The sequence below is a fragment of the Aphelocoma coerulescens genome, chromosome 1 (genome assembly GCF_041296385.1).
Source record: "Aphelocoma coerulescens isolate FSJ_1873_10779 chromosome 1, UR_Acoe_1.0, whole genome shotgun sequence".
Taxonomy (NCBI): domain Eukaryota; kingdom Metazoa; phylum Chordata; class Aves; order Passeriformes; family Corvidae; genus Aphelocoma; species Aphelocoma coerulescens.
The window spans coordinates 27,631,484-27,655,608 of record NC_091013.1 but is presented as its reverse complement, the minus strand read 5'-3'; the positions used below and the strand labels follow the sequence as shown (position 1 = coordinate 27,655,608).

Sequence of the window (24,125 nt, the reverse complement as noted above, 5' to 3'; positions counted from 1 at the left end):
GACTTTGCCCAATCTTTTCTTCAAATGGTTTATCTTTTGGGGAGAGGTTAATTATGGACAACTTGTGGGAACATTTTTCTTGGCAATTGTTAGGATGCATGCAAAGAGTTGCACTGCAGTATCTCACCTTATAGTGGTCAGGCGCGACTAACCGTATTTCTAGGATCCCAATATGAATGAAGTAGATCCCTGACTTGCTTCAAGAACTTGTTCTCCTATGCGTAGAGGGAACAATATTAATTCCTCTCTGCTGTTTTGGAGGAGTACTGCACAGCAAAGGGCTTCTTTCTTTGTTAATTTACTATACAGGATCAGGTTTCCTGATGATTTCAAAGAAACTACCCAACCTTGCAGGACCAAGCCTGCTACCCTGTACCTGCTTAGGCCCTTTACCCTGTGCCATGCAAAGATTCAAACCAGAGCCTTTCCCAGATATCACTGACATTACAAGGAGGCAGCAAAAGGTGGAACTCTGTCTAAGTGGGTCTTTGATAAGAGGATTAATTTAAAACCATACACATTGCTCATTTAACTTTTTTTTGCAAGGAAATATAAACCAACACTATAATTGTACTTTGGCCTGTGGGAATAATATCCCAGAAATAATGCTTCTACTTAAAGAATAGTAGCTTAAGATCTCTGTGGGGCTGCTTCTTTCACTGCAAGACCTATAATTAACCATCCATTATGGCATTCAGCAGTGATCCTGAGGAAGCCCATATTTTCCCCCCAAGCACCCTACACAGGCATGCCAGAGAGCAGGTAGGGAATGCTCTGGAGTTCACCCTCCTTCTCAACACAGGCAGCTCAGGGGGTGGGAGACCCTCCCTGGTGCCCCTTTGCTGGGGTCTTCAGCAGGGACACCCTGTGCGCACCTCAGTGCTCTCAGGCGTTGGGTACAGTGTCTCACATGGTGAACACTAGGATTGCTACAGTCTAGGTCCGAAAGCCATGGTGGTGTGATTTGAGCTGCTCTCCTGCCTTCTTTTTGCTTTGGGGTAAGCAAAGAGAGCAGCTTTCCAGTTAGGAAGGATGGGAACCCACTAAGCCAAGCACTCCTTTCCTCAGCCTTTGGACCAAACATGGTTGCTTCAGAGATGGAGATGGCTTGGTGGTGCTGCAACAGCTCTAGCAGTCTGTGCCTCCATGCAGCAAATGCTTTCCTGGCATGACTGGAGGGCATAAGGGCATGCTTCCAGGGTGTTCTACTGGTCAAATTGAGGACTGAGTTCAGACTGTGTGAAATGGTGCATACAAAGAAGATCTGGCCGATGGTGTTTCCCCACGGTTTTGGGGAAGATTTTTGCTCGCCTTACAATAAATAAGCAGTTTTATCAGGTAAAGTAATATAAATATGTAAACTGTTTCACTTAGGACATCCTACATTTGAATTGCTTTGTATTTTCCAAAGCTGTTTCCCAGTTTTACTGTCTAACACTCTTTCTGAATTAGGACTGAATTTATAAATTGTTTAAGCTACTTAGAAACAGTGTAAACGGGGTTTGAGTGTGTGTATGTGAACAAATGACTGGCTGAAAAACTCCTTTCTCTGTGCAACCTATATTAACATTAATGCAAACCCCTCTGCAAAAGTGGCCTGGAGAACTCTGGTGATGGACACAGGGCTGAGGAGACCAGCCCTCATCTTGACACACTTAAGGGAGTAAGACCATTGTACAGACAGTCCCCAAATGTGCCCAGCTTCACCCCTCACAGAGCTTCCTCTGAACTACCAGTCAGCCTAAGCTTGTATTTAGGAAAGACATTGAATTCCTAGTGTGAAAGCTCCACTCCGAGTTCTGATGGCGATTGCCAAGAAGACAGGCTCTCCAAGGCTCAGCAGCACCATGTTTCATGGCAGCTCTTGTGTTATACCTTCTAGCACCGAGTGCAAGGTAAAGCAAACAACATTTTTTACAAGCAGTTCATTACGACAGATCAATGCCATCACACACTCAAATTTGGTTTTCATGGATTCAATGTAATGGGCACAAAGATGGTTTCTGTAAAGTACCATAAATCCGGGATCAAGGGCATGAAGGAATGCAGGAGGGGTAGTTCTCTGCTCGACTTTTAAATGTGATTACTCCTCACAAGCAATATTGTACATTGATCCTCACCAGCCTACTACCACTGTGAGAAACAAACCAGCCTACTACCACTGTGAGAAACAAACCCATGACCTGCCTCAGATGTAGATACACTTTAACTTCACTTTGTCATGTGTCTTTAATAAAGAAATGGATCCAGGGAGAAGTGAGTTTTGACTTAAAGAAGAGGTCCAGTTTTTCTGAAATTCCAGATGATCTTCTTTTCCATTATAACACTAAGTTGAATGTTTGAACAAAGTGTTAGTGTAAATCTCTAGACACTGCAATAGGTCAGGCTTGAAAAAAGCAGTTTATGTTACCAAATAGGCGCCATTTCTTTATCTAGTAATTTTATATGTCGAAGTATACGTCATATTACTCATTCAGTTATGTCAAGGCTTGATCTTCTTCCAGGCATCTTTGGAAATATGAGGGCAATTTGCACAAGGCATAGGAAATTTATAGTTTTTGTAAAATAGAGTGATCTCACTTTTTGGACATTCAATGTTATTGGAGCTCGCACTCAAGAAACCCCTAGTTTGATCTTATACTGTAGCCAATTTTTTATGTTCTGTTCTGTGATTTTCGTATTTGTGATAATAAGTACATAACTTTGAAACCTACTAGGGTGTTGCAAAGCGCTCGTATTGACATTCAAGGCCGGAATCCACTATATGCAGCGGCAAATGTAAAAGTTATATTTACTTGAATAGCTGGGAACACCCATGAGAGCAAGGAAGAAGAAATGTATGATATTCTTGAGGAAAAGGAAGTTGTCTAAAGACCAGGGAGTGGATCAGGAGCTTTCTGGATCTGTTAACTAAGCAATTCCTCTCATTGCTGGACTCAACAAGGGCCCAACACAGCTGCCCACGTGCAGGTGGGTGGTGGCACCTGCGATGTCCTGTGGACTCTGCCTGACCCCAGTGTGCCACTTCAAAAGGCAGTAAGTCCCCTCAAGGTCCTATATTAGACCTGCCAAGCTCACATGAACATCTTACATAGCACAGCTTAAATGGCAGTAGCCACACATAGCCAGGTAAATGAATACAGCTCTTCAGAGGATCTTTTACTCATTTAAAATCACAGGCAGAAGAATAGCAACACTAAAAGATCTCATCTTTGAGACCACATAAAAGAAAGATGCAGAGTGATTTTCTGATTTCAGGTTATAATGGTAGTCAGGGAAAGAAAACAAACTTCCAGTGGCTGGTGCCCACGCAATTACTTATTTCTACACAAACTGAGAGTGAAAATACTATTTTTCCGACTTCATATCTCCTGCAGGTCACCAGAAAAAAGAATCACATCATGTGAAAAAGTGCCATACAGAGTCAAACCAGCTGTGTTTTTACCTATAAACTGAACATATATGTGTAGGGGCTGTATGGTATAATAAATGAAAGTCATCAAAGGCACTGTTCCTCTGACTTTAAAGCAGGCCTGCATTTTGAGGGCAGGATCAAAAATCTGGGGCCTCACACAGTAGATCTGTTGGATAAAAGGGGACAGGCTGAAGAGGTAAAGAAAAATCCCCAAACACCTTCTTTACCTGAACAAACAGAGCCTGTTAAGTGTGAGTACAGTGATTGTAGCTTCCCAGAGCTCCCCAACTCCTCCTGAGAACATCCTTATCAAAACTTTTTAATGGTGATTGCTGTGATTAGTGTACAAGTAGCATGAGGCAGAAAGAAGCTAAGGTGCAGAAATGTCATTGCACAGACAACCTCAGCTGTGTACTGACCAACGCTGCATTTGGGGTTCTCTGATTGAAATCTTCAGGGAGTTCCATGTTCAATCACTTTGTTTTGAACGAAAACTACAGCTTGTTCACACTGTTTCTCACTCCCTTCTTAATTGTTAGAAATTAATACCCTTGACATGCTCTTAAACCACATTGTTTGGAAACTATTTTACAGTGTAGGCAAACATTTGAGCTTAGTGCTAAATATGCGGGTGCTGTGCATACACAAATAAAGACTGTCTCTTTCTCAGAGATCTTACAGTCTGAAAGATAAGAGATGAAAAAGTACTTGGAAAGATGAGTAACCAGGGGGACTGTGGGAGGGGTTCACGTCAGTTAAAATGTAAAAACCTGGATATCATTCAAAGAATGCACAGATTTTGGTCCTGGAAGTGTGCAGGGTTTTTTATGCATGACAGTTTTGCAATTAAGAAAAAAGCCGAAACTGTTGACATTTTCTTGTGCCTGGTTTTGCTAGGACTGAGGTAGCATGTTGTTGCTAATTCTCCTGACACCCCCAAGCCACCCTGCTACCATTGTCCTCTGCACAAAGCCCAATGCTCTCATTCAAACCACTGGCCCTGCTTGGGCTTTGACCTTGAGTGGGGTTAGATTTGGAGATCAGATGTCTCTTGTATATAATGGATAACTTTACATTTAAATACAAGAAATTTTTAGCCTCTTTAGCTTGCATATAATTAGGAAAGTTATGAACCAATAAGTAAACAGAAATAAATGTGATGTAATCAGCATGTGCAAATTTCCATTACTCAATTTTGCAAACATTTCTTCAAACCAAACCTATCTATCTTTAGACATCAAACATGGGTTAAACACAAGGACCCCCAGACACAAGGGTACGAGGCTTCTCTCGCTTTGGGAAGGAATACCTGGGGTGTAGGCTGCTGGGGCACAGAAGCAGGGTGCTCAGCACTGCCCTGAACCCTTGCTCATAGTTGCCTCCAGGTTTCTAGATTCACAGTTTTTTGTTACTGGAGATGGAAGGACTTGTCATCAGGTAGCACTTATCATGGTCCAGCTATGGTGTGGTTGATATCCATGGGTTGTAGCTTCTCCATATTCACTTTTCATGTGACACTTGCATCCACAATGAAAGGACAAAGATTAATTCTTCCTTCATTCTTAATGTGGTTTAGTACACATCCAATGGTGCCTCTCTGGTTTTGGGATCACACCAGGATAGCTTGTTCCTCAAACATTGTTTGAGATCAGACTTACTGCAGATCACAGAGATGACAGAGATGATTTTGCTTTAGCAATGTCAGAAGAGTTCAGATGCTAATAGGAACGACGTAGCTGCAGCTTCTTTTTTTTTTTTTTTATCTAGCAAAGTGCTAGCAAAATGCCACATGCATGTGAAGCAGGCTATCCCTGGCATAAGGAAGTTGTGTGTCTGCTGTAAAGGCAAAGCTTGCCATTGCCTCGTGAATCCAAGTGACACACTTGGAGCCATCCACATTTTGATTTCAAGCCAGTGGAAACCAGATTTTCTTTTTGCTAGAGTTGCTGAAAGGTTGGTGGAGTGGGAGGCAGCTAGTGCCAAGGTAGAACTATGCATGTTTCTTGTCATATGTCTTCAAGTGATGCATTCCAGAGTTCTTCATTTAATCATCCAGAGATAAATAAGCTACTACTTATTAAAAACTAATTACGTTTTAAGCAGCACAGCTAGAAGATAATCTGTGTTACAGAATTCCTAGTGGCAAAACATCCAGGATTTTTTACATGTAAATTCACGAAACTACTATGATGCTTTTGAAGTTTTAACACACTCGTGCATTTGCTTGAAAACTACTATGCAAGCAGTAAACAATCTTGCTTGGGTCTGATTCTTCAAGGTGCAATACAGATAGCTCTGCACTTAACTTCATGGGCTCAGTTCTCACAAGTCCAACATAGCTGATAATATTTTTGAACCAAATGTTTGACAGCGAATGCAATAAAAAAAACCTGTGGTTTTAATATCGATTAGTTCCCTCACCAGAAATTATGTTCCCATTAAGAGGCTTAACAAAGACACTTTGAGAGGAAGAAAACCCAACACAATGCCTTTTTCTTTTGCTTCTCTAATTGCTGCAGATGTTGTGCAGTTGCAACTATGAAAAGTTAAATATTATGTCTCTGTAACATTTTTGATCTTCATTAATTATAGCTCAGAAAACCTTACAAAAGGCAGCCTGCCTCTTTAATACAAATAAGATTAATTGCATGGGTGTTTAGAAAATGAGCCACCAGTAGTTAAACAAAAAATGTTTGTCTTTAAGCAGCCCTTGAATGATCCTTTTTTAAAAACTGTTACAGGAAGTGAAGAGGCTGCCAAATTACCATGCCCGTGAGCCCCAGTCTTATTATCAGCCTAAACGAACGCACACACCCTGCCACTTTCATCCTCTTCCAGGTCCAAGAAAAAGAAAAAGAAGGCAAAAAAACCCAACCAACCTTCCACACAAAGAGGTGTCTCTGAAGTCTGGAATGCACCCTGGCTGTTTGAAGACAAGATTTATACCTGACACCCTCCTTTAAGCTCATTGTCGAGACTCGCCTGCGTTCAAATCAACCGCAGACTGGCTGCTGCAGGTACTTCATCTTACAACAACCACATCACCTAAGATAAATGCACCAGGAATTGCTATCACTTTGAGGTGAAAGAAAAAAGGGGGATGGGGGGAATCAAACCTCTGATGCAGGTAGTGGGTGGAGGAAAAGACAGACGTGCATGAAGGAGTGAGCAAGGGTGTGCCCAGGGAAGAAGCCAGCGACAGCCACCAGCCTGCGGCACGGGGCTCAAGGATGAAATGGGTCTGGCTGCCTGTGTGGGCACCTGTGTTTTGGCCCAGCCTCTCCTTGCCTTTGGCAGCCAGGCTGTGGGACCAGGCTTTGGGCAGGATCCTTAAGCCACCCCACTGCCAGGGAAGCGGTAACCTCTCAGGTGCTTGTGAAGGACTGAAAGGAGCTTTGTGACTGGGTGGGAGACGATGAAAAAGGACTGTGCCATCAGTTCATGTAATTCCCATGTTTTCTGAGGCAAGCCTGATTTCCTCATTTTAGGATTCTGTCCCTAAGTAAGCTGATTTCATTCAGTTTCTTAAATTTCTCTGGAGGAAAACCCTTCGTAGTAAGGACTTAATTTTACACTGTATCCTTCTGATGGGAGGCAAAGCCACAGAGCACTGAGATAGGTGAAGCAAACAAGAGGAGAGACAGAAGAGTGTGATCAGGACAGCGTCAGGCTGTAGAGAAACACAGATGAACATCCTAGAGCTCAGGCTGCTGAAACTGTAGCATTAGTAGGAGTTGGGCTAATTACTGGAGGCTTTGAAGTGATGCAGGCAGAAAATGTCAGTCATAAAGAGAGAATAACACCTGGCAATTGGCAGAGATACTTACTGCCTGTATCACTCTATCGCTCAAAGGCCCAATAAAAGTTGGGGTATAAGGATGCAATTTGTGGTACAGAACCAGCTGAGGAGCATTTTTCAGGGTGAAGAATTACCATGGCATTTGGAATAATGCACCATTAATCCAGGGCATTAAAAAACAATTCTGAGGAGATATTCTAAAATTACACTGATAGAGAAAAGAAGGTAGAAAAAATGTCAGCATAGGTGGTTAAGGTAAAACTTTAAAGCAAGAAAAACCTGCCTTTCTGAAGCATTTCATGATGCCTATCTTGGATCCAGAGACCAGAAAGCAATATGGGACTAGCAAAAAAACTAAGGTCCCTAAGGACTGTTCTAGCACCACAGATTTCAACTGCTATTGGGCAGCACCCAACAGCATGTTCTGTATTTAACCCAACAGAAAGATCTATATTTGGTTTTCTGGTTCTCCTTTGTCAAGCAGTTAAGACTCAGAGCTCTACAGGGCTTCTTCCAAAACTTCTGGGCTGACAGGGATGTTTGAGATCTGGGAAAAAGGAGCTGGTTTAATCCATTTCAGTTATAGAGAACTTTCTATATTTAGGATTTTAAATTATGTTTCATTAAGAATGCAAATTATGAGCATTTCTAGGACTCCAGGTACTTGCATGTCCCAGCTAGCACATAAACCTCATGTCGTTACAAATCTGAATACAGCAGGTTAAGTTTGCAGCAGATTTAAAATAGGGCAAAAGGGAGGCGGGAAGAGAGCTTGAACAACACATCCAACACTTGCCCATGTGGGTGGGAGGAAAAACATCTACACTAGCACTGAACTGACACAACTGCATGTGAAGCTGCAACATCAATTTCAGCTTGGCCACAGGTACCCTGTTCCATCTTTTGCAGTTGAAAAACTTACCACTTATAATTATTTTTTTAATTTTCTTTTTTTCTGTGGGCTGTTTTGTAGTTTGGTCTTGGGTTTGCTTTTTTTCCCTTGGGGGGCGAAGTCTTCTATCTGGTGCCAGCAAAAGATTCTCAGAGAAATCGGTTTCATCAACCCGTGACCAATGTATTGAAAAATGGAGCATGGATCCGCCGCAGCAATCACGGGAACATGTTGAGGACACTTAGCCTGGAGTCTCTATAATTTGTGACACCAAGCATCTGAGGAAATAGCATTCAGTATTTCATTCTGACATTTCAGCTCTTGACAGCCCTACAGAATGCTGCTTGAACCTAAAGTCAAATGCAATAAACTGTGCACAGCTTGGCCAAAAAAAAAAAGCAAGCATAAGCAAGGCCAGTTCAGATTGCCCTCACAGGCAGCCACAGGAGTGGGAAACAGAAATACATGGCTCTAAGCAGCCTCTTCCTTGCTGCCGTCCTGTTAAAAATGATGGAATTTTCAAGAAGCAGTTATAGGCACTATTAGGACCTTCTGATCTAAGCACAGAATCATAGAACCGCTTAGGTTGAAAAAGACCTTTAAGATCATCAAGTCCAACTATTAGCCCAGCACTGCCAAGTTCACAACCATGTAGAATCATTGTGTTCCTCTTTTCCCAAAAGGATCTTCAGCATCTCTCAAACCAAGTTACAACGAATAGTGATAAGACCATCAGAAGATGAAAATATGAATATGGATGACAAGCTTGTACATTAAACAGGATTGTTCACATGGTTATTTGTGATTGACTATTTGGCCAGAGTATAAATGTATTTTGTACGTGTACACACTGTGCATCTTTTGCTGGTGTTGAACAGCTCTTACTGCAATAACATGCCAAGAAGGCTCCAGGGAACTTCTCTCTATACTGGTAATAACTGGAACTTTTAAAAGTACTTCTGAGCTAATAAAAAATGTGAATACTTATTTATATGTTATATGTACATATGTATGCAGGGCTATGTGGTAAATCCGTAGACACATTTTAGGCTCAAGATAGTTTTTCTGCCCATGAAATTTTGTTTTTACTTTCTCCCTCCTTTGTGTTTCCGATCAAATAATTTTACTGTTCTGAAAATGGAACTTCAAAGTCTGGTGCTCGTTATGTTATTCAAGAATGAGAGCACCAGCAATTAATTAGACAGCAAATGCCCTGGATTCACCAGCAATTCCTTCTCCACCCCCAGAGAAATGCCATCTTTCTCCCCATCCCCCGACCATTTGCTGGTTTTGTCCCTAGTCAGTCCTTTGCCTCCTATTAACTCAGTTTCCTCCTCACTGCACATGCTTTGTGGGGCCATTGACTCCTTTTTAATGCTGTGTGACTCCTCTGGCTGCCATTTGCCACTCCACTCTAGCTCGAGCTGCACCCCAGTGGAAAACAGCAGGTACCCCTTCCCCTGCCCGCACCCTGTGCTGTTCCCACAGCCACTGCTCGTGTCCCTGCTGCTCTTCATACACTTGGGAGTCCAAAAAGGATTTGAGCATCCTTTCCTACAATCCTCATGTTTGCTGCAATCCTGACCCTCTGTTCTACCTGCTCCCTTCATGCACCTGTTCTCCACAGCCATTCAACTCCCCCATAGAAAGAAGGTGGCTGGACAGAAATCCCAGGCAACTCACTCTCACCTGCTTGGGGCCTAGTGCTACCAGGGCAATGTGGTACCATGCGTCATCAGCCTCTGCCTGAAAAGGGGTGGTCAATGTCAAGATAATCTTGCAAATGGAAATACAGCAACAGTCATGTTTATGACTTGAGAGGGCTGTAAGAAGAGCCCCTTCCTGCCTCCTGGCATTCCTGTTTCTCTCCAAGAGTTGAAGACAGCCTGCCTGGTTCAGAGTCCCTTGGAGTCCCCCAGGCCCTGGTCTGGGGCTGCTCTTAGAAGATGGCTTAGTCCGACTAAATGTGTTGCTCTGTGCAAGCAGTGGAAAAACCATACTTGTAGTGGTAGCAATGTACTCTATAACAAAACCCTGTAATAGAATATGATTTATTTCCATGACCATTTGCTTGAAATAAATAAAGGGCTATAGAAACATCATTTCTGTAAGATAAAACCATCAAGTGCACAACAGCAGCTGAGGAACTACATTTCTTTTACAGCTTGTCTAAAGTGTCACCTTGCAGGGACCTGAGGGCATGTTAAAGTGAAGAGCTTTAAAACAGCAAACAACGAAAGCTAATTCTTCTCCAAAAAAGGCAAACAGGAAGCTTGTTTAAAGGACAAAGCTTTCGGTGCATAGCAAGTGCTTGTGTTCACATGTGTGCTCAGGTTGCTTTCAAAGTCTGTTTTTTTGGCTCCCTTGGCTCTGTCTCCAAAAGACATCTACAAAAACTCATGTATGCTCATAAGTGCCAAACATGTACACGGCGCCTCAGTCACTTCGACAGCAAGTGACAGTTAATTCAAACCATGCGTTACAGAGAGCTCATCCTTTCATGATAAATGGTGGTATTGACAGATGAGTTATTTTTACACTGAGCTTAATTATGTCAAATCTCAGCCCACAAGTGTGCAGCAGAAAGGGTAGCATTTTTCTTTGTTACTAATAAGCTGTGTTTGTTATTTTTCTTCTGCACTATTCACATGATATTAAAGGTGACCCAAACCCACATACATTACATGCCAATAAAAACCCTTTCATCTTCATTGTCATGGCATGACATACTGGATTGACAAATCTGCTTAAAAAAAAAAAAAAAAAGCCATAAGACCGCCCCGTCTCTTAGCTCCTCATGGTCACGTAAGTTTAAAGCCTTGAGGAAACAATGACTGAGTTTGCCTGTCTGCACGGAATCAGTTCTGTACATTTTTCTTGCCCAGACTGTTTCATATATAAAGCTCCTCACCTGAATCCCTGAGGTCCTGTTTATTTCTCACACATGTATTCTTCTTGTAGGAAGAAGTCAAAGCTGTATACAGAGCAACAAAATGGTTCTCCCTAATTTATGTGCCCAATAAAGCAAACTTCTCCAAAAGGGAGCAACTTCAGTCTTTAAAACATAAAAATCAAATTGTGCTGTTCCCACTCCCAAAGTGCCATCAGCAGCTGAAGTCAATGTGCCTACTAACAGAAGGGTGTATTAGCTCAGCAGTTTCTCACCCAAAACCCAATTCATTTACAATGAATTCAGTGTTCAGAAAATACTATAGTTACTGTAGAACATTTAAACTTCAAAACCACTCAAAAGCCTGGAAATACAAACCTAAGATGACCACATTAATACCACATATTACCCCTTCACTGAAGTTTGCCCTGCAACATCTTTCTCCTAAATCTCTGCTGTGTTCTCTGCTTGCACTCTGAATAATTGTTCTTTAACTGATTAAAAGGTATTGCTACACCTTTAGTAAGGACTAAAGACTTACAGGGTATGGTTAGCACATTTCAGAGGAGTATATGGTTTCCACAGATCAATTTATTAGTGCAGGTGTATGACACACTTTGAGTAAAATGGGACAACATCAAATACTCCCTCTGTTTAATTTGGAACAGGGAGCTGAATTTCCAACACCTGCATCTCAAGAGAGTGCCAAAGCCATGGGGTTATTGGATATTTGCAGGAGGGCTACTTTGTGGTTTTGGTTTTTTTATAACTGGGTGTATTTATCCAGATTTTAAGTGGATTCCAAAGCAAATGGGGCTTGTGTGGCCATGAAGCAATTTCCCACACACTTCCGCAGCTTAATTGTGCACAGCCAGCCCTTTTCCCCAGAGGATCCCAGAGGTTTGATGGTGCACTACAGCATGTGACAAGGGTGCCTTGTCAGCCACTGACAAATGCACATGGCAGCAAGGTCTTTGCAAATGTCCCAGGGGGAAGAGCTTCAGCTAGAGCTGGCTATTGGCCACAAGACACTGATCCATCAGAAATCATCCTTCATGCATGCTAGTGTTCCTGGAGCTACTTGCCTCTTAGCCATCTTTGACTTTAACTAGCCTGGACTAATGTCTAGCATTTTTCCTAGGAAAGTTTCCTACTTCACTGGGGATCAGGCCAGATTCACAACAGGAACTGTGCCATAATGGACTCAGTGCTCTGCAGCAGCCACAGAAGGTGGCAGCATCCTTGCTACAGCCAGAGTCTGGGAAGAGACACCTCAAAACAGAGATCTTCAAAATAACTTGGCCATGACCCTGGCAGGGCTTAGAAACCTGACAAAGCTTTGCCCTACAGTCCTCCAGACTCCCCCCAAAATCCAGCTTATGGAACCTCTCCTGCTTCCTATCTTTGCACTTAATAACCCCATCATCTACAGGGCAACACAAAGCCAAACACCTCCACCTGCCAGCATCCTCCTTTGTATGAACACAGTTTTGGAAGTCTTCCCTCTAAGTGGCTGGGGGCTGGCTGGGTGAGCTCCATGGAGAAGGAACTGTTCAGGGCCCCTGGCCAGGCAGCATGGCTACACAGGCTCTCTCAGGATTGTCCAGCTTCCTCCTCTTGCAGCTTTTCTGCTTTGCATGAGACAGTTTTTGTCTCTTTTTCACTCAGACACATGACTCCCAAACGTAGTGACTGGGGCACCACCTGGGCCAGGGTTTGGAAACTGGGCTCCAGTTCTTACTCTGAGCTAAATTTAGATATCTTATACTGAGTATTACCCAGAGCCTATGTCTCCATTCACTTGTGGCAGTATTATTTTTCTTTTGCTCTCCAAATTGCCAGTTATGCCTAGCAAAATGTAACAGTTAAAAAACGAGGGATGAACAGACAGACACCTCTTCTGGAATGCACAAGAGCTGGAGCTGGGGACGGTTGTGAGTAAAACAGCTAAAGTCTCCGCAGGCTGAGAAAGACGTTGAGTCCAGATCGCTCACCTGAGCTCCCCGAGCATGTAACAGTGTGACCATTCTCAGTGGGAGGGCTTGACGTGTGGCATGTGGGTATGTTCATCCAGCACAGGCCAAGCCAGGTAAAGCATGTCCAGAAGCACACGTTCAGGCATGCAGGGAACTCACTGGATGCAAACGTGGGCGTTAAGGTATGTAGGTACCTCTGCAGTGAAGAGGAGGCAGGCGAGATTTCTTAGTATCTAAGGTTTAGACTTCTCGTGTGAAGTGACTTGTCTGCTAGGCATCCAAGTTCCTCCTCGGGATTAAGTCCTTGAAGATGATCTAACAGAAAGCATCTGCTTCTCACCTCAGAGTGCTCCTGAATCAAAGACTCAGAGAGTGCCTGGTATTCTACGCACTTTTCACACACCCAGCACTAATTGCTCTTCCGTGATTAAGGAAAAGTGTTTCTTCTATATATACAAAAAAGTGTGAAAACTCGGGATGAAAAATACTGCAGAGTTAAGCAGATTTGTTTATGAGTTGGCATCTGTTCTGCAAAAGTGGACATGTCTATGAAGCTAAGCAAAGGTCTGTGTGCACCTCTCGTTAAATTAATCCATCTAGAATTAGTAATGGTAGGGAAAATACCACAGACAGCAGCTTTACTTCTGCATGTGTTTCTGGGAAACTTGAGCTGTTAGCACTGTCTTTGCACTTGGCTTTGGAAGGGGAAAAGCAGATGTCTTTCACTCATTTTGACTAAACTAATACAGTTTGGGCATCTTGTGCAGCAATTGCAACTTTTCTTTATGTTTTAGTCCATCTCTGTTATAGGCACAGGCAACAGCAGATGAAAGTGAAACATCAACAGTTTGTTAAAATAAATGGCAAAAACACCCACGACATCAGGACTGAGGGAATATCTCAAGTCTTTTACTCAAGTCGTTATGCCAAAGTTGTTTTAAAAGGCATGGACAGAGAGTTCTGAAGAAACAAAATAAATACAGACATCATGCTTTCCTCTCATTTTCTTTGCTTCTGCGTTTTAGAATTTCAAAAGAAAAAGCCATGCACACAAAAAAAATTCTTACTTTTGCTGCTAAATGCATGTATCATTCCACTGCTTTTGTCTTATTTTTGTCACATATATTTTAAGAAATAGTTTTATGATGCTTCTTATGAGCATCTCTAAAATTCTCCAGGGAAGCTTGTATAATTAGCAAGACCTAACTGAATTAATAAGCCAGAGCACTTTGGTAAAGGCATTAAAATAATGCCAAGGCTGTGCTGTGGATGTTGAGCTCAACTACAGTGTTTTGTTGAAAGCAAGCACTCCCTTCCAAAGCAGCCAGTGGCTCTACCAGCTGTAAGCCCATCACTTCGCGGTCGTAGACTCTTACAGCGGTGCCATACAAAGCCCTCTGAGCCGCTACAAACCACAAGTTCAAAACCTGACTCACGTCTGGAACTTCGACTCACTCGCTGTTGCTTGGCTTAGTCACTGCCAGCAGCCCTACATGCATGTGCTAATCCTGCGGTAGCCTCAGCACAGTTCCCTCCTGTGGGAAAGCCCTGGTTAGTCAGACTTGAAGAAAGGCAGGGTATTGTTAGATTTCTCTTACCATTGTGCTGCTTTGTTCTTCTTGCATTCCCATCTTAATGACGGTGCGAGCTGTTGGCCTTCCACACTTTCTTTGTGCCTATGTAAATTCAGTGTTTGATGCAGAAGAGGCGGAGACGATTTCTAAGTCAAGGGGCAGGTGTGAGTGAAAGGAGCAACCCAACAGCCAAACTATTTGAAAAAGAAACCTTTAATGTCTCATCAGCTCAACACTTTAAAAAAAAAAAAAAAAAAGCCTTCATAACTTGTCTTGAAAACTGGAAAAACAGGGTGTCTAGCTATAATTTAAGACATTAATAACAAGAAGATTTTGCAATTCCCTGACACATTTTGACTTTTCCACAGCGAAATGCTATCTTAAAACTAGGTCTGATTATTAAAATGTGAAATACTGTCAGTGACAAAGAAATTACAGACAGGTTTAGCCCAGGCTAAATTTTAGAACACGTCTGAAAAACCTTTTTTTCCTTTCTTAAATGGACATTCTGCCAAGGATATTTGCAATGCAACAACTTTACAGGATTGACCATGGTCTTCAGAGGTATTTAGTGGCTACCATGAGCACCCCTGAAACTGCAGCCTTGAGATGTGACACCCTAATTAACAAAATAAGTTTCAACAAAAAGTATTTTTCACCTTCAAGCAATGAGTATACGCTCTTTCAGCCTGGAAGTCTGCTTTCCAGCACAGAAAACACAACAAAGCAAGAATAAACATATCTTGTTATATGGGAACAGAGGACAATAAAAGACATCTAAATCTCCACAATTTATTCTTATTTCCCTGGTCTAGAAAAGGCTTTCAGGCATGGAGTTAAAGCTTAAGAACACAAGTAGCTTACTTGCCTTTTGTGGGACAATGTGACTATTTGAAGTTGTGTGTGTGCTTATAAGCTCCACTATTGTAAGTTATGATTTACTGAGAACAGGCATATACAGCCTCCTCACCACAAAGTATCTTTACAGTCATCATGGTAACCTTGACAAGAAACCAGAAGTCCAATTTCTTACAGGATTTATTCCCCCTGCTGAAATAGTCATTTTTTCCACGGCTGACTCATCTAGAAAATTTTTATGAAGTTAGTAGCAAATGCAAGCATCCTGCTCTTTGCACCTTCAAAGCTATCACATAGAGATAACAGTGTTTTCTTTTAATCTTTTTTTTTCATTACTGAATATTATGCTTACAACAATCCTGCTTTGCTACAGATGGTTTCCTGTTGTTTCTGCCAAATGTGAAATAGCTATAAAACTTGAAAAGATTCTGATGTTGTCACTGCATGAAAAATTACATCTACAAGGGAAAATTAAATATGAGCCTTAGCCTTTAATTTCTTTAATCTTACTTAGTAAGTGAACTTTTTTACTCCCACCCCCAACTCAAAGCTTCTGATAACACGTCCTGAAGGGAAAAACACAGCTATGTATTTTAGTCAGGTATAAAGCCTTCATTAACAAAAACAAAAAAAGAGGAAGGGGAAGTAGATAATTCTCATGTCCAGACCAACCAAACAGCCACCAACTCCAGCTGACAAGAGCAGTGCCTTTGGCTCAGTTTCATAAAAGACGTAAAGCCATTTCTGTGAGAAGACAGTGAAGTTCCTGTTTTCAGTGCTATAATAAGGAAATCTGTCACCTTAGCAAACAAATTACTAGAAAATGGCTTGTGTAATCCCAAGGGGACAGAGCCTTTGCTCCTTGCATGGGCAAACCTCAGTAAACTCAGTGACAGCTTTACTTGAATGCAAAAGGAGTATTAAGAAGCACTTCAAAGAAAAATTGGATTTTATACATATGATGAAGAAAACTCTTGATGTTCTGATGCTCTCTATAGGCATAGATTCAGTGTCATATGGGTGAAGGGTTAGGAAAAATGTATTTTACCAGCAAAGTAACTTTCTAAGGCACGTAACTTACGAGTAGAGCATCAAGGAACAAGCGAGCTTCACAGTTATCTCAAATTTCTGTCAGTATTTGACTTGCACCACATCAACAGATTCATTTTCTAGGGAAAAAAAAATCAGGGAGCATTTAACCATGTCCTTCTACCAACAAGGTAAGGCTGTGCTCACTGCTATGGATCTGCCTCTACAGGCACTGGGGTTAGAGGCAAAGAGAGTAAATATGAGAAATTGTGCTGTCATTTTGAGTGCATTTGTCTGCTGCTGTGGATAGAAGTTCTGATATCTTAGAGCTCTGCAGCACAAGAAGTAAATGTTCTGTACTACACTGGAGATTTGGCAAGCACCCATTTCTGCAGGAAAAAGGCATTTAATTGTAATCTCACCCAACCAAGACATTAGACCTCAACTTTTCAGTTGCTCAGACCACCTATTACTCATTCTAGGGCATGGATCCGATACTCATTTGCTACAAGAAGAGTTTCACTCTTGGTTGGAAAGACAATTTGTTGGGATTTTAGGTTTTTTTAACCTGTGCTGCCTTTCCTTGCTCTGGAGGCTGCAATTTAAAAGTGGAGGTAGATGTGACATTGTGGGCAGGAGTGAGTGGAAAATATGTACACTCATCAAACTGCAACCAGATGTCTCATCTACATGTGGACATGCCTCTCCCATGTGCTGTACCCCCAAGGACACCACTCACTGCCTCTTCAAAGTTGCTCCTGGTGTTTCCCCATGCATAGATATTTGCAGTAGAAATACCCGTTTGTTTGTTTAGTCTGACTTCCACCAAAACTAAATTAGAAACAACCTTATGCAAGCTCTGGGAGACCTGCACCATACAGGACACACTTCTGTAGCTCAGCCCAGCAGTGGCTCCTGGTTCATTGTGAAGATATCCAGGTCTGGGAGAGCAGGGGTGCAAGGCACCTGTGGGGCTGACATGCTGGACCTGCTGCTGTCTCTGAGAGACCCTACATGGTACCTGATTTTGATGTCTGTGAAAACCACTGACTGATCACTTGGGCCAGGAAAGCATTTATAGACAAGCACCCTTTATTTCTTTTTTGTAGTGTAGCCTGTGTACTTGGGGATTTCAGATGAAAATTGGAAATGGACAGGCAGGTTGGATATCTGCTGGCCTGACTGGAGAGTCTCCTGTTGGTTTTACTGGGAAATATATCGAGCCCTGTATATTCATTTTATCAGGTTTGTTTTTTTTAATTTATTTCCAATTTCACCATTTGTTCAGCAGCTGAATTATTTGCACTTTTCACATCCAATTAAATACCACACAGTGCTAGTACTGGATTTTTCTCACACCTGGTAAGAAAACCATGATGGAAAACATAACCCTGCCACATCAGAGACGTTCTTCATATACCATACAATATTTGCATCTAGGTTTCCTTGTTGCTAGCCAGTACCATCTGTTATCTGTTTTGGTCTGCTTATAAGAACTGGTAATTTTTGAAAATTGAGAGTAAGACAAGAACAATGGCTTTTTCCTTTGTATTTTACATCCCAAAGAAACTAACTGGATCTACACATGCACAGAAAAATATATCCCTCCAATTGACAATATATTAGCAGATGCTTTTTCTGTATGGAAAATTTAAAGAGACGACACTCATCATGAGGAAGTATTTGAATTTAATGAAATAAATCTGTGCCTCACAATGCCTGGATACTGGGTTTTACTTTTGTCTCTCTTGGAGGGTGTTGACACTCAGACTTGGTGATGGAATAAATGGTGACAGCTGAGATAGTTACTGCCCTCAGCTGTGCGCTCTGTCCTTCTCTTGGAAATTATTACCCTCCTGCAGCTGGCAAAACGGGATGCTTCATGAAGCCAGCTTCAGACTGCCAGACTTCACGCCAGCCTCGGCTTACGCAGATCCACCAGCCCATAAACTTCCATGGCTTGGAGGTGAGCCCACAAGCCATTGAGCCATGCCTGCTGTGCAGGTGGTAAATGCTCAGAAAGAAATGGGGTGGCCAGTTGAAGGTGCTGCTGCTGTGCTTGGCCCCCTGTGATGCACCACTGGATGGGTGGCAGCCCACAGATCATTCTTTCCTATTTTTGTAAATACAAATGTGTCTAACTCAGGGGACACGGTGTCACCAACTACCCACCGAGAGAAGAAATGGCAAAATCCCAAGTGACAAAAAGAGAACATGTCTCCAGCCTTTTTGTTTTTTGTGGACTCCAATAGGAAGACAAATGTTGCTTACTGATGGTAATTTCAAATTTTGCTTTGTTATATGAGGCAAATTGAAGTCCCATGTTTGAGGATGCCGTCTGTTTCGTAGCTCCTAACTAGAGCAGGCTATAAACCAGCACCAGGTATTTCAACAGACTGCCTGTTTTAGCCTTTGATATCATATGTTCCTCATATTTTTACAGTCCCAGTGTTTCTCTTCCAAGATGTGTGATATAGACACACAGGGTCTTTTAGTCTTCTTCTTTTGAGTGACAGAAGCCAAGTTCTAGAAAGCCTTAACTTATCAGCTATTACTGTACAGATCTTTTTCCCTCCCTGGTCCTTCTCCCAAGCAGTGGAGTGTATAAAGAGTTCCAAAAGAAAAATGGAGCATGTCCTAGGAATGCATCCTTCTAGCCTGGATAATAACAAATATCTAATCCTGAACTATTAAAATGGTTCTTGCTTCAAATGAAATGTAAAAATCTGATACTCAATCTGTAGATAATTGTATGCTGCTTAACTGGCACTTCAGTAGCTTTTGTTTGTGATATATCCAAAGGAAGAGATGGATGCGCTGTCAGAATTAAAGCTCTCTCATTATTTGGCCATATGTTTCTGCTTTGGTCCCCAGCCTGTTACACTGCTGGGGATACAGAGGATAAAGCCTAGTCTTCATATGCAGCACAGCCTCCAGGGGAGGTAGGGAAAAGACTGAATCTTTCCAGGGTTCCTTCTTACCCAAGAGCTGGCTTGGACCTGGATGCAGCTAAATTTTGCAGCACCATATCCTTCCTGGCGGTAAAGGACAAAGAACCAGAGGCTCATTAACATGATCAGGGGATGTGCATTCATCAGCACTTGCACAGTGCAGACAAGAGACAGCAAGACACTGGAACTCATGTACCTTTCTGTGCCAGGCTCCAGTAGGGAAGCAAGTATCTCACTGAAGATTGGTTAGGAAGAGCTGGATGCCAAAGGGTAGCAACTAGGTTGATCTTAGCCTTTAAGATCAAAAGGTTCTCAGGTCCATCAACATCTCAGCATGCTCCAAGTATAGTCAAACTAAGTTTTCTGAACTCTTTGCTTCTTCTCCCCAATTCACCCATAGCCACTGACTGTATGAAAATAACATTCTCAAAACACAGTATACCTCACACATTTTTATTATCAGAGCAGGCCCCTGGATAGTCAGGTCATTGAGACCCTCCTAGCTTCCTGTGCACAACAAGTGAGGCAAGGATCAGCTGAGATACCATCAACTGCTGGAGAGGTTCCTTGTGGAACAGGGAATGGGACATCAACCTTCTCAAAAAGTCTTTCTGCTATAAAACTTACACAGCTCTGGCAGTTCCTTCTGCCACATAAGCTCTTACCAGTCATCTCCTCCCAAAAAGGAAACAGGAAGAATTTAAGGCACCAAATAAAAAGAAGAAAATCTCAGTTTTGCAGAACAGAGTCTGAAAAAGAATAAATGCCAGAAACTCTATGAAATCCACAGGGACTTAGCTATTGATTTTGCACTGCAGCTGGTCAGATATTATGGTAATGTGGCAATGTAAATCCTGTTGCTAGATTCATGGTGGGTGATTCAATTCAAGCATTGTGGCTTAACTTCACAGAATGACACTTCTGACATTTCAAAACTAGCACTCGCTAGCGTCAGATCAGGAGGATGTGGCCCTGACTCCATCTCCACAGAGATTTGAAAATCCACTGGCAAAGCTTTAACTTCTTCATAAGACAATAGCAGATAATGCTTTTTAAGTAGTCTTTGTTTATCTTTTATTCTTTTGTTTCTAATGGACTCCTTCTGAATTTGAAAATAACTTCCTCTCTACTTTTGTTCTGATTTCCCCAGTGGGAAGAAACTGAAAAAGCTGATCTATGTCAAGTCAGAAGAAATGTGTGCAAAGTTAGTATGATTCAGGAAACAGTGTCTGATCACTGAATGTTGCCAAAGAGCCAGCAAGAGCTGGGCACACCACCCTTGTGGGAGCTCTGCCATTGGCTGCATGGACCCAGAATCTCATCCATTTGTAATAGAATTGGATGGGTGATAAATCAAACAAAGGAATAGCAAGTTACTTGGCCTCCAAATAATATTTGTATGTTCTAGTCTTCGCCATATGAAGGTTCTTAGTTTTCTGGGAAGAGTATAGTCAAACATTTCGTCCATAAGGTGACCATTGGCTCAGGTCATACTTGCCAAGGTGGACAGTCTTACATACCACAATTCTATCTTTGTTCAGTAATATCTAATTCTTTACAGGAGCTTACCTTCTTGGAATATACATGGCAAAAAAGTGTCTCTGGTTTTGCAAGTACCTCCCTGACCTATTGACACACCAGCCAGAACTTTTCTACATGTTAGGAAAGAAGGGTTTTCTGCAACAAGAGCAGCTGCTTCAGGACCTGTTGGGTAAAAAGGGGTACCTGTTATCTCCTATTGCATCATAAAATATATACTGGGTCTCAAGAGTCAGGAGGGAACCACAAGGCAGTAAAGGCCTGCTTTCAGAGTAATCAGAGGGAGAAATGAGATACATTTTACAGGAGTGAATGGAAAGGCTGATCTACACTCAGCTTTGCCCCAGTGACTCATGCAGGGTGGGGCCATGCCGGCACCTCTCTGGTTGTTCTGCTATAGGCAGTAGCTCACGTTGCAATTTATCTACCTTTTAGCTGAAAAGAGAAGTAGCATAGATACGATCTAAGACCCAGTTCCATCCCAGCATGGTTAAAGGAAACAACTCCGTTGAGGATATTAGAGGGGAATTCCTCCACTGATGACAACATGAGAAAAATATTATCTTAATTTAATCTTCAAAAGCTTATGCTGCTATTTCTCGAGACTTGGGCCATTTATCTAGCACAGCTATATGGGTTCTGTTAGAAACTTTAGACTCTGTTAAAATATTTCAGTCCTCCAAGAAGTGTCACCTTTATACATAAAGTTGAAATGTTTGATGTGAAGTCATTCTCAGAGGAATTCTTAACAACCCTATGGTAAAACTGCATTCAGTTCAACACTTTCAATGAGATGATTTCCATGGCATACAGTTCAGTATAGTGCCTTGAGAATGACCATCTCATGATCCTAAGTGAAAAATTAAAACATCACATGTTTTCCATCTAGCTGCAATAGAGAAAAATCAGCCTATTTATGCCAGTGGTTTTCTGCAAAAGCTATCTACATACTAAAAAATAAAAAAAAAGCCTGCTGGCTTTTTCTGGGCACATTCTCATCTGAGCTCTTTCTTGTGGTCAGACTACATTATTGCAAACTGAACACAACTACGCTGTGCCCTACCAACCAAAAGAGCTGGGCTAAGCTCTGGTAACAGTTTCATCATTGTCAATCATCTCCAGTGAAAATGGGTTCACAGGAGCTTACCTGAAGGTGGAATTGTTCCCACTGAGTGGTATGAAACCAAACTTGCTGCTGGTGAATATATTTCCTTTATTTGACAGTTCTTGTCTTTTTTATTTTCACAATTAATTTCTTATCAGTATTACTTTTCAGTAGAGGATACCCAAACTTCCTTTCTTTTCACTTTGTACAACTTAGACATTTCTGAGAGAGAAGAAGAAGTAATCCTGATAATAGTCATGGGGTTTGACCCTACTTTGCACAGTCACGTTAATTTCCTTTTAAAATTTCCAGTCTCTCACAATTTTTCCCGTAGAGCTGCCAGAGAGCTCCACCACTTTCCCAAAACATTTCAAGACCTATCATTCAAAACTGCAGTATACAACATCAACACCCACCTCTGCTGTAGAGGAGTGGCAGCAGTGGCCACTGGCCTTGTCTACTCAAATGAACAGCAGCCACAGGTGTGAAAGATTTCCTTGTAGTTTGAGGCATGTAGAGAGGTTTGGGGTGGTACTCCAAGGAGGTGGTGGTCACTAAGCTCTTGGCACTGTTGTACTATTGATGAGGATCTCACCTCTCATGCCATGGGGGACAGATCCAAAGTGCCATCCATTGCCCCTTCATATAAGATCTACAGCTTCACTAGTTGCAAAAATGAAAACACCTTTTCTCTTAGGCACACCAGTGTCTAGCCACACTTTTTCTAATACACAGTGTCAGTGCTGGAGCCATGGCAGCAGTACCAATCACCCAGCTCAGTACCAATGACAATCTTTCATAGTCGTGCAAGGTTCACACACACCACTTCACCATTGGAGCAGGTTCTGCAGTCCCAGCTGAGCTCTCTGCTCCCTTTCAAAGCTACTTTGGCACCACACACGGCTACAGAGTACTGTGCTTGGAGCAGGTGTGCAATACCAGTCTGCCCAGCTACTTCTCAGTGTGGGCAGCAGCCTGCTTTCATCTCTGGACCTCAGTCTCACAGCACCCTTTTACAGAGAGATTGTGGAAGCAGGGAAAATAAAAGTCAGCATGCTATGAACATGTATTCACATGTGTATGCAGTCAGCCACAACAGTATCACTACTGTGATATTTTACAGAGGTGGTTGGGATTTCAAAAGTATAGTAGCAGTGTAAAAAGTACAGGCATATTACTTTGCAATGTTAACACAAAACCCGAAAGAGCAGTTCCACTATCCTCTGGAGATATATATACTTCTACTGAAATAAAAACCCCACTAAATCCTCTAGAGTTTAGGAACCAGTAAGACCATCAGTACTTCTAGTAATAAAAGAGTCTACAACACATGCTATGTGAAGAAACTTAAACTTCTAACCAAAGGTACTACTAGGAACTGTAGCTACTTTCTAGCTTTCAGAGAAAAAGCAATTCTTTAGTCCTATGCCAAGAGCAGAGAAACTCACTGGACGGTAGATCTCTTTCAAACGAAGCCTAAACCCAACAGCATTTCCAGCCACAGCCCTCGGTGACATCCCCATGACAGAGCAGATCCCGTACCAGAGGCACGCTGGCTCTGGGGAAAGGCAGCCAATGTGCGCGACGGGCGCCTACCTTGCACAGACGGGCTCACGGCCTCCGAAGCCCGGAGAAGGGCTGCTCCGGCGGGCACAGAGAGCGGGATACCCGGAGCCGCTCCGGCGGGCAGAGGGAGCGGGATACCCGCAGCTGCTCCGTCGGGCACAGAGAGCGGGATACCCGGAGCCGCTCCGGCGAGCACGGAGAGCGGGATACCCGGAGCCGCTCCGGCGGGCAGAGGGAGCGGGATACCCGCAGCCGCTCCGGCGGGCACGGAGAGCGGGATACCCGCAGCCGCTCCGGCGGGCAGAGGGAGCGGGATACCCGGAGCCGCTCCGGCGGGCACGGAGAGCGGGATATCCGCAGCCGCTCCGGCGGGCACGGAGAGCGGGATACCCGGAGCCGCTCCGGCGGGCACGGAGAGCGGGATACCCGCAGCCGCTCCGGCGGGCACGGAGAGCGGGATACCCGCAGCCGCTCCGGCGGGCAGAGGGAGCGGGGTCCCGCTCGCTCGGGCTCTCACAGGTGCCAGCGCGC

General features: G+C 42.9%; 1 protein-coding gene across 4 annotated transcripts in view; it reads right to left on the bottom strand.

The window, feature by feature from the left end:
- The window catches only part of EDAR (ectodysplasin A receptor), a 72,038-nt gene extending 48,380 nt beyond the window's left edge, over positions 1–23,658 (bottom strand). For 3 of the 4 annotated variants that reach the window (XM_069004850.1, XM_069004859.1, XM_069004892.1), the window contains exon 1: positions 14,571–14,640. In XM_069004850.1, coding sequence (XP_068860951.1) covers positions 14,571–14,603 — 33 coding nt within the window. In that variant the 5' untranslated portion in view covers positions 14,604–14,640. Of the gene's footprint in view, positions 1–14,570; positions 14,641–23,624 lie in introns of those variants that run through there. The other variant, XM_069004877.1, reaches the window with a different exon arrangement.
- Positions 23,659–24,125: the final 467 nt, after the last annotated feature.